This window comes from Podarcis cretensis (assembly GCF_951804945.1).
Source record: "Podarcis cretensis genome assembly, chromosome: 13".
Taxonomy (NCBI): domain Eukaryota; kingdom Metazoa; phylum Chordata; class Lepidosauria; order Squamata; family Lacertidae; genus Podarcis; species Podarcis cretensis.
Window position 1 is genome coordinate 41,348,759 of NC_137182.1, and position 10,483 is coordinate 41,359,241.

Genomic DNA, 10,483 nt, shown 5'->3' on the forward strand with positions numbered 1-10,483 from the left:
AAAAACCTTTTGTAACAAATCTGGTGTTTTTTTTGAGGCAGTGAGAGACATGAGAAAGAGGTCCTGTGGTCTTACAGAAAGTGTATCAAAGAAGTTACTCTGTGGATTTCCTATTAATGAATACATTAATAGAATACATTGCTGATGCTGCGCCGCCGACACACGATTTCCGTTCTCATCCTGGGGCAAAGTTCTCAACTCGAGGTAACTCTTCCAGGTTAGCAGAGTTTGTAACCTGAAGCGTTTGTAACCTGAGGCATTTGTAACTCGAGGTACCACTGTACTGATAATTTACCTGGTGCAGAGAATAGGTTGCCCCAACTCCTAAGCATCCTTGCTCCTCTCTCCTCCATGGAGGATGACTTCCCATCACATGTCTTGTTTAACTAAATGTCAATGGGAGGAAATGGGGATCAGCAACCTCCCAAAATAGCCAGGAAGTCAAATGCAAAGAGAGCACATTAGGGCATCCTGACTACTTCAATACAGTTCTGGAATTAAGGAGAGGGGTGAGGAGGTCCTGGTTCTTTTTTCGTGTACAACTCGGCTAATATTGGTAGGACTTATGCATATCCTAAAAGGCAACACCAAATCACACACACCAAATCGCCCCCAAAAGAGAGCAAAGCAGATTCATGCATTTATTTATAAAAGTATTTGTACACTGCTATACCATTAATACCATGGGTAGGCAAACTAAGGCCCGGGGGCCGGATCCGGCCCAATCGCCTTCTAAATCCGGCCCACGGACGGTCCGGGAATCAGTGTGTTGTTACATGAGTAGAATGTGTATTTTTATTTAAAATGCATCTCTGGGTTATTTGTGGGGCATAGGAATTCGTTCATCCCCCCCAAAAAAGATATAGTCCGGCCCCCCACAAGGTCTGAGGGATAGTGGACTGGCCCCCTGCTGAAAAAGTTTGCTGACCCCTGATTAATACGCAATATAGAAAAGTGATTTACAGCAACAAAACTATGCAAAAAAAGAAGTTAAAACCAGACATCGCTAAACCATTATGGAAGGATTATTAATTTCCTGCATAGGCCAGGCAGAATAGAACAGTTTTCAGCAGGGGTTTAAAAGTTGGCACAGAAGATGCCTGAATCTCTGGGCAGATGACACTAAAGGTTCTATTTCTTATTTTCAAATGAACCTCTATGAGGCTGAAAATTCGTTTATCAGCACTGTGTGGGTCCCCCTCCCCACGTGCATCGCGCTGCGGTTGCTCAACCACCTGCTGCGTCCTGTCCCTCCCGCTTTCTCCCGGCCTCCTCCCAGTTTTGGATCCCGGGGACAAGAAACCCCTTCCCTTCTACCACAATGTAGGAAAAACCGCTCTCAGAAAAGCTTAAGCAGACTTCAGAGTCCTTCCCCTCGGAGCCCTTCCCAAGCCGCGCAACTTGCGCGCCTGCCGAAGCGCACGGCTAGGCGGGGGCGGAAAAGAGAGAGCAGCGGGAAGAAAAAGCCCTTCAGGCCATCTCGTCCCCGCCGTCGAGTCTGCCGGTGTCTGAAGCGAAAATGCTCCTCTGGTTCCCCAGGCGACTGGGGGCGGTAGGCGGGGAAGGCGAGAGTCTCAAGATCTCAGCGCAAGGGATGAGGAAGTCGCGTGCTAAGGAGAGAAACCGAAACGTCGCAGAAAGCCTCCAGCAGGCTTCGGTGTCCTGGCAGAGACTGCGCACCTGCTTAAGCGCAGGGGTCGGGCAGGAGCGAGCCGAGGCAATCGCGGGCTCCGTCCCCGCCGTCGAGTCCCCTGGTGCCTGAAGCGGGGCTCTGCCTGTCGGGACTTCGACGGGGCGAGCGACTGAAAGAGGACAGGGAAGGCGGCTGGGAGAGGCCAGAAACCCTCGCAGAGCTTCCCCGCCCGAGGGATGTGGAAGTAGCCCGTTAAGGAGAAGGAAGCCGCTCTTGCAGGGCCTTTGGGTGGGGGGGGGGGAATGCTGTCGGTGAAATGTTTTCTGAGCTGCGCTGGGGACGGGTGCTTCTCTGAAGAGGATTCTTTCCGCTGCGGCAGAGCATCCCGGCCGCCAAGTCTCCGCTTGTTCCGTGGCGCCAGCCGTGGCCCCCTGAGTCTCACCCCGGCGCGCTCCGAGGAGGGCGAGCTGGAGAAGTTCCCGGTCGAGCTGCTCCGCCACTCCTGCGAGAGCAGCGCCGTGGAGGTGGCGGCCGAGGCGCGGAGCACCATCGACGGCCGGCGCCAGGCGGACAAGCGCCTCCTCCGCAGCAGGCAAGGTAAGGACCTCGGGAAGGGGAGCCGTTGCTTCGCCCGGATCTCCTATGGAAACGTTGGCCGGGAGAGGGGAGGTTTGCTTCCCGGGGTCCAGTTGTACAAGCGCGTGGCGACAAAATTGGAGGGGCGACTTGGGAATCCCCTGCCTCCCTTCCTATATCCCCGCTTTGCTCTCCTTCTCCCTCTCATTATTCCATTGCATCATCTCAACATGGGCATTAAACGGCAGGGACGAAATTTCGAATATATTGTATCTCGTTTCTATGCGTTATTCTGAAGAACACTTTCTTACTCAACCTTCCTTTGCAACAGTTATTTTTGGGAAATGGCAAGCCGGGCTAGGAAAGACTTGCCTCTATCTGCCGCCTTGGAGAGTCACTTGACCTTGAAAGTTGGCCCTGAGAAATTAGGCAGCCAAGCGGTAGGATCCAGTATAGGGAAGCTTCTCATACCCTGTTGAGGTTCTCTTCTTTTTCTGCTGATGTCAAAACAAACAAACAAGCAAGCAAACGTTTGTACAACAGGTAATTTGCAAAATGTCACAATGTCTAGTGATGAGATGATCCACACAGGAAGGAAACATCTATGGAAAATTCCTGAAAAGGACCCAGAACACATATTCGAAGAATGTGAGAAAGGTCACAAATTGCCGATTAGAACTGAGGAAATGGGGATGAAAACTTGTCACCAATTTGTGGAATGCATAGAAATGGACAATTGGAAACAGAGGCGGTCGTACAAAATGCAGCACAAGGTGAGTTTGGTTTAGGGTTCTTCCTAATCCTCAAGGACAATGAAATTTCTCCTTCGATCACAGTACAGCTATGTGGGATTATAAATAATTGTCCTTATTTTACAGAGTGGAATCAAATTTCAATCCAGATTCCTGCCCACTCGGTGCTGCGGTGAGAAAAAACCCCAGTTTGTAGAAGAAGAAAGCAGTAGTCAGACAGATGAGACTGAAGATTTTGGGGGAAGTGTCCAGTGTAGCAGGTGTCCCAGTGAGGTAAGGGACTGGACTCAATCTGATTTGCATTACCACCCACAGGAATGAGGAATACATGGATACTTTCAAGGTGAATCTACCAAACTTGAAATTCAAGTTTACTGTGGAAAGTAATCTGTTTGTGGGAATCTTAAGGAAGGTAGGAGAGGATATATAGTTTTGATATTATCCCTCCTCACGCTAGTGAGAAAACAGCAGGAGGGGGATCCCTTTGCACCTTATTGGAAGTAAGTTGATGATTCGTTAGAATCATTTAATTAAGCAATCTAGTCTGCCTTGTCCAGTCTGGATTGTTGTTGGTAAGTTTCCACTTTATTTCCCACTTAAATAATAACACAACACAGTCTTCTTTAAAAGTAAGAATAAAGTTTTACTCACATTCAGTTCACAGCAGTAATCTGAAGACAGGCTTTATCTTGTGGTTACAGTGGGCTTTTGGGCTCCATCCTATGTGAAGGTTGAGCCATGTGCTGGCTGGGAGCCAGGAGAGCAAGAGTCCAAGAGAGAGATGGTTGCATGGCCACCCCTTTTATCTGGTCAACTAGGGTCATGCCCATCTACCTGGTCACACAAAGGGGCAGGAAGCTCCAGAGCAGATATGACAGGAAGTCCTCTCTGTCTAGAGCCACATTCCTCTGTGTGTCCATTCTAAGCAACAGGAAAATGTTGTACTTGGCTGCTCTAGTAATAATACATTCCACACTTTTTAGAACCGTTGGTGTTGGTTTGTGTGTGTGTCAATATATAGTGGTAAAGCAGTTTCCATACAGTTGGCAATGGAAGTAAATAGAATTGCAATTGACTTTCTGTACTATCACACTGTGATTTCAGTTTCGGGTAGAATCATCAGTCCTATTCACATTTTACAGACAGTCCACTGAATGTTATCAATTTGAAATCCACACTTTTTTCTGGTGCTTTAACATTTTTTAATCAATGTACATTCAGCTTGTAGTGGAGTTCTTCAATTTCAGCCCACTTTCATGGAATGTCTCCTACACTAAACTGCCTGTTGAGGATTTTGGGGAAGAAAGACATTCTCATTTTCAGATGAGGTTGGGTGGGGGGTGGGGGGTGCATTGGCATCAATATTAATCATTACTGCTTTGTTAAAGGCTCTTCCAGGAAAAATCAATCCGGAGGTTGTTCTGGATTTACAAGGGAATCATGCATCCTACAAGTGAGTAATTTATCTCACACATTTTTCAGCCTACCTTCTGGGGAATGTTCTGTAGACTCGGCTCATGTGGGTCTCACAATCATTATAAATGTTGGTGTTCTCTAAAGCACACCCAGTTTACATCTGTAGCTGCACATTTATGTGGTAGATCAGTAGCAGTGACCAAGATCTAGTGTATTTCAAGGAAGCTGTGGGTCAGCTACTATATCAGATGCAGGAAAACAAAGGAAGAATAACCACAATTTCCAGGCAGTGTTAAACTTTTACTACATGGTATGTTTTACCAAGCAAGCACATAGGACACGAGTTATGATTTCTCTTAACAGCAAAGGAATGTGTTCCACCCCTTCCCCATTTGACTTTTGCTTGCTTGCTTTCAGGTTATGCTTTACTGAGCCTGGCTCTTTCCGTTGCTGTTATACTGATCTCATATTTGAGGTGAGGGGCGCTGTGACCATCACATACCAATTTGACTCATGGCCTAAACACCTGAACAGGTGGGATGCATGGAAGTTGATGGTTGCCGGCCCTTTGCTCAACATCCAAGCAGATCCAGTCGAGTCTGTGTCAGCTATTCAACTCCCTCACTTCTTGTGTCTTGCAGGTACAGTAAAAGAAAGATTCCATAACCATTGTAACAGGAATCCTAAATGGGATTGACTATCATGGCATTCTGCATGAGAGGGAGAAGTAGGCTTCCTAACCTAAGCTCTTATTCTCCCCCACTTGTAACATGCTTGTCCCTCTTAAACCATTTTGATTGTGAGAATAGCAGGGCAATAAATAGGCATTAAACGTTGGATTTGACAAACATTTACTCAGAGTAAACCCACTGAAAGGAATGACTAAATGGGTCAATTCATTTCAATGGGTAAAGATTAGTCATTTGGGAGGTAGGACAGGATACACATCTAATAAATAATAAATGGTAGTTGAATAGTTCATGTGAACTTGAGTATGCACCTCTTGAGTGTTTACACACTCTTCCAAGGACAAAATACCTCTGCTGTCTATAGCCCATGTTTTCTGGTTTCCACCTTGGTAAATCACTGCTCTTGATTTGCATTATGGGAAGACATGCAGATGCTCCTTGAACTTTAGTTCCCATTCCTTACTACCAATTCAGATAATAAATGCTGCTGTGTGGTTTGAATTGCAGCTATTATATTCCAAGGACCGCCAGATCCATTGTAGGTGCAGACAGTGAATCTCAATCCAGACAAAACTGTTGATTAGTGGAAGGAGAGTTCTAAGGGGCTGGCAGAGAAGTCTAGAGGACCATCTCTGGCCCCCAAGACTGAGGATACCCACTTTTGCTGTAGTGCCTCAGCTAAGGAACTTCTTGTTGCAGTAGAGCCAGTTCATGTCTTACGGTATTGGAATCTGGGCAACAGAGAGCAGATGCTCATTTGAGACAATCTGTGCTAGACATAAAGCAGCATCTATTATCACAGGCTATCAAAAAAAGCAAGCCAGTTATGCAAAAAAAAAAAAAGGCTGGATAAATTGATGGTTAGCCATCACTTGAAACAGCATAACAGCATTCCAGTGTACAGTATTTTGAACATTTTGGAGTCTTCAGGAATGGGTGAACTAAAGGTCGTAAGAACTAGGTGCCTACCTTAGGGCAGTGGGTCTGCAGGCTAACTACTATTAAACTGTGTTTCATTTGCATTCCTTCCTCCGATAGGTAAAAAGGGTTCCCAAGTGCGCATAGCACATTTTGTCGGTAGGATGATGAGTCTGCAGAAGCCAGACAGAGTGGGACCACTTCATGCTGTGTTGGAAAACCCCAAGTTATCTCCCTGTGGAGCAGTTTTCAAAAAGTTTTGGTTTAAGCAAAAGATAAAGGTGCACGCTGTGGCCCTGCTCTATGAAAAGCTGGAAGTCTCTGCTCCAATATTCCACCTCTACCTCCTCCCCAATGACTCTTCCTTTAAAAAGGTAACCAGGAATCTCCAGTTCTACTAGGTTCTACAAATTTGCAAGATGATTAGCTTGATCCTGTTGATCAGAGCAAGGATCTGGTCTGAAGGCATATGAAGCCATCATCTTGCTGAGGCCAAGCAGGTCAGGGTTTGGTCAGTGCCTGGGTGGGGGGTTAATTAGGAACTGCATGTGTGGTTTCTTGGATTCCATGGTGGAAAAAAGACAGGGAATCCATTGACCAAGATTCAGTATTGAGTGTCAAAGTGACCTAGGTTTCCTTATATGTTGTTAGTCTCGGAAGCGTTTACCCAGAGAATATCTGAACCTCTGCCAGTTCAGTTTGTTGGAAAATCCTCCAGCAGTTTGTCATCTTCTTTGCATGTCTCAAAAGTGACTTTGTTTGCTCGTTCCAGGCTGTCCATGAGTATGAAGTGAAGTGCCATTCACGAAAAATGCTAAAAAATCCTGTGACCATGAAACCTCTTAAGATTGGCTCTTGCTTCTTTGTGCAGAAGTTAGATGGTGTCACAATCTATCCGAAGGTACAGTGCGAAGAGGGTGAAAGGTTTTGCTGGGAGAGTACCTAGCCTGTGAGGTATGAGGATAGGAGAAACTCAGCTCAGACCTCTTCAGCCTTTTGCTTACCCTCTTGAATGGAGGGCTGGGTGGAAAGCTGTGGGTTAAGCAACATTCGCACATAGAATCATAGAGTCGGAAGGAACTTTGGGAGGCATCTTTTCCACCTGCCTCTACAGTCTACCTCCCTGCCCAGTGCAAGCTCTCCAAAGAAGGATGCAAATACCTGTTAAATCCCTTTGGAGATGACTGTGCAGCCTCTTCTTAAATAATGCCAGTGAAGTTGGGGCCACCACCTCCCAAGGCACTGTCCCAATGGTAACAACTGTTACCATTAGGAACTTTTCCAAAAGGTTTTGCCAAAATCCACTTCCTTGCAATTTCCTCCCATTTTTTTAGTCCTGCTCACTGGATCAACAGAAAAGAAGTCTATCTTTCACTCATTCTCACAGGAACTGAAGTTAAACTACCTGAATGCAGACATGAAACAGCAGTACATTGAACTGTGTGCTCAGCACATGCAGGATGAACTGGAGCTCAACCTGATAAATAAGAAGGATGAACTTGTGTGGAGGGCCTGTGTGAGACACGGTGAGCTTTGAGAGAGGACCAAAGGTTGGACCATCCATTGGGAAGTAGGCTAACGGAGGACATCCCAGCCACATTCCCCCTCTGATTTCCTTTTTTCTGTTATCTTTCAGATGAGTTGACTTCTGTTCTGCCCCCAGCACAAGGTAAGTTTTATTTATTTATTTTAATTGTTTATTCACTTCCCCTGTGTTTGTGCTTGTATCCCATCCTTCTTCCCAATAGGTGCAAAGAGTAAGCATTTGATAAATTATTAGATACTAAGGCAATGCAACACCCCCGCCCAACTGAAATACGATTCAGGATCAACTCCAGATCTGGTTCAGTTCACATTAATATGGATCTGGCCCAACCCAATCTGGAGTCCTGATCTGAATTGCAATCCAGAAAAAAACAAATCTTCAAAAATCTCATTTGCTGCATTCAGAAACCAAAAGAGCTATAGCCTTTTGTTTGTTTGCTATTTCACACATCTGGTGAAACTTGGGAGACATGAGGGGATTAACATTGCCAAATTTCAGACAGGGTAACTCTGGGTTAGCCACCTTTAAACATTTGATCAAGGAAGGACTCTATGATTTGACCAAAGCTTGAGATGAAGGATTGATAAGGACATCCCAATCATAGTTTGTCTAACTTCCCTCTTTTCTGTCCTCTTTCAGAAGACTTGAAGCCTTCTGTTTTGCACTCAGCACAAGGTCAGTAGGAATCTATAACATGGTCTCATGTAACCAGGTCTTCTCCCAAGGACAAAGGTCTCTTGCATACTAAATTGTCATGGATTTAGAAAGCAGATAGTCAGTGGAATTTTATGTCTGAGAGGTTTTACACTTGGTTTTTGAATAACACAATATGTAAGTAACAAGTGTGGCTCACCCAAATCTGCCCACCTGCAAAGTCCTATTTTGCACTTGGTAACTGACATAGTGTCAGTGGATAAGCTGGGGTGGCCCATATTGGTGAACTCCTTCTGGAGCTCAGTAAGTTAGCATTAATTGTTTTAGTAATTGTCGTTTTGTGAATAACCACAGAGATATGAAGCCAGGCATCTCACGTCCTGGTCAAGGATTCCAGCAGACCAACGCAGCTCTTGCCTTTCCATGGCTGCTGACAGACCAGTGAGCTTTCCATTACTACTGTCCCAGGAGCAAAATTGTTGCGGAAGTAGAAGCTCTTGGAGACAAGCTAAGTCCTGGATGCTCCACTTCCTACCAGAGGTCAGTCTCTTGCAGCATCTTCTATACCTTCCCCCCTTTAAATGTGAATTGTTCTTCTTTTGTCTGATAGATGCTCATCCACCCAGCTCCTCTGACTGCCATTTCATTGAACAGCACCGCGAACAGCTGATCCAGCGGACCACCAATGTTGCAGCAGTCCTGGATATGCTGCATGGCCAAATCCTGGATGAAGAACAGTACCAAAAAATCTCTTCAAGGGAAACTAACCAAGAAAAAATGAGGGAACTCTACACGCTGGTGCCTGGCTGGAACCACTATTGCAAGGATCAGCTCTACAAGGCATTGAAGGCCAAAAACAGGTTCCTTATTGCTGACCTTGAATGGAGCTGAGGCTGCAGAAATGGAGAGATCTATCCCAGGGGATCCAGCTGCATGCATTAAATGATCTCATGCCTTCCCTTTGGGCTCCTGTGTTTTTAACATGGAGTACTGAATTAAGGAAATCAGCCCTGAGTGCTCACTGAAAAGACAGTTCCTGAAGCTGAGGCTCCAATACTTTGGCCACCTCATGAGAAGAGAAGACTCCCCGGAAAAGACCCTGATGTTGGGAAAGATGGAGGGCACAAGGAGAAGGGGACGACAGAGGACGAGATGGTTGGATAATGTTCTTGAAATTACCAACATGAGTTTGACCAAACTGTGGGAGGCAGTGGAAGACAGGAGTGCCTGGTGTGCTCTGGTCCATGGAGTCACGAAGAGTCGGACACGACTAAACATCAACAACTACTGAATCCATTAAGCTGTTCAAAGCAGAATTCCCTACTGCCTGAGCCTCCATCCTCTTCCTATCTTACTCTTTGGTCCACACACACCCGCAGCTGGGGCTCTGCTTTGAATGTGTTCTTCTATGCAAAGACCGTGGGAAGGACCATTTGAATACTGCCCCCCAGGGCCTACCCGCTAGATGAAGAATTCCGCGATATCCTTCCCACCCGACCCTTCCCTCAAGGCCCTCAACCGGGCTAGCCTAAACGCCACCGGGCGCCTTCGGCGGGCTCTGGAGTCTCCGTTCCCCGGGCAGCACTTCGGGAGAGGCCGGGAAGGAGAGCCCCGAGGAGCCCTTCCGCGCGCCGAAGGCACAGGCGGGAGAGGAGAAGGAAATTCTCCACTGGAGAGGAAGGAGCCCCGGTCGCAACAAGGCTGTCGCGCCCGACGCAAAAAGTCTCCCCTGAGCCCCGCCTCCTCCCTTCCGGAAGACAGAAAGAGAAAGCGGAAGCTGTTAGAGCAGAGGAGCTTCCTCAGACGGGAGGAAAGCGAAAGCAAGATGAGAAGCGGAGCTCGGAGCTCCGGACCCGCCCCTTCCGCCCGCGCGGCCAATTAGAGCCGACGCGAACGGCCAGGGAAGCCTTGGAATCAGAGCGTGTTCCTTTAGCGCCACCTGCTGGGCTCCGCCGCGCTGTCGGGGAAAGAGAAGAGCCGAGTTTCTGTTTCTCGCATGCTGCACGGCGCCCCGCGGGACTTGCAGGAGTCGGATCTGGGGAAGTTCAAAGGCGGATTCCACGCGCTCGCGCTGCGAGGGGGGGCGGGGCGGTTCGTCTGGGTTCCCAGAATGGGCGCAGCCAAGGGGGGCAGGTCTCCCCCCAATCAACCCAGCCAGATGGGCGGGGCATAAATAATAAAGAAATAAATGTGTGTTTGTGTGCGCGCGTGCATAAAGCTTTCACCTGTTGAATGTCTGCCTGTCATGCGTCAGAAGCCTCTGACATGGGAGAAAAAGAGATTAAGCGGCGGGCCCGAG

The 10,483-nt window shown here is 47.3% G+C and overlaps 1 protein-coding gene across 1 annotated transcript; it reads left to right on the forward strand.

The window, feature by feature from the left end:
• The first annotated feature begins 1,730 nt into the window (after positions 1-1,730).
• Positions 1,731-10,369, forward strand: LOC307201234 (NACHT, LRR and PYD domains-containing protein 1b allele 2-like). The gene is made up of 11 exons (XM_079950275.1): positions 1,731-2,230; positions 2,753-2,982; positions 3,088-3,234; positions 4,350-4,414; positions 4,795-5,018; positions 6,105-6,358; positions 6,757-6,885; positions 7,372-7,510; positions 7,621-7,653; positions 8,170-8,205; positions 8,795-10,369. The coding sequence occupies exons 1-11, from the start codon at positions 1,936-1,938 to the stop codon at positions 9,073-9,075; spliced, it is 1,833 nt and encodes a 610-aa protein (XP_079806401.1). The 5' UTR covers positions 1,731-1,935; the 3' UTR covers positions 9,076-10,369.
• The last annotated feature ends 114 nt before the right edge of the window (positions 10,370-10,483 follow it).

What these genes read in the sequence shown, in the direction of transcription:
- LOC307201234 (XM_079950275.1), top strand. Translation starts at nt 1,936, where the DNA reads ATGCTGTCGGTGAAATGTTTTCTGAGCTGCGCTGGGGACGGGTGCTTC. An exon ending in GGGAATCATGCATCCTACAA is followed by an intron (nt 4,415 to 4,794) that starts GTGAGTAATTTA and finishes GCTTGCTTTCAG; the next exon opens with GTTATGCTTTACTGAGCCTG. An exon ending in GAGGGCCTGTGTGAGACACG is followed by an intron (nt 7,511 to 7,620) that starts GTGAGCTTTGAG and finishes GTTATCTTTCAG; the next exon opens with ATGAGTTGACTTCTGTTCTG.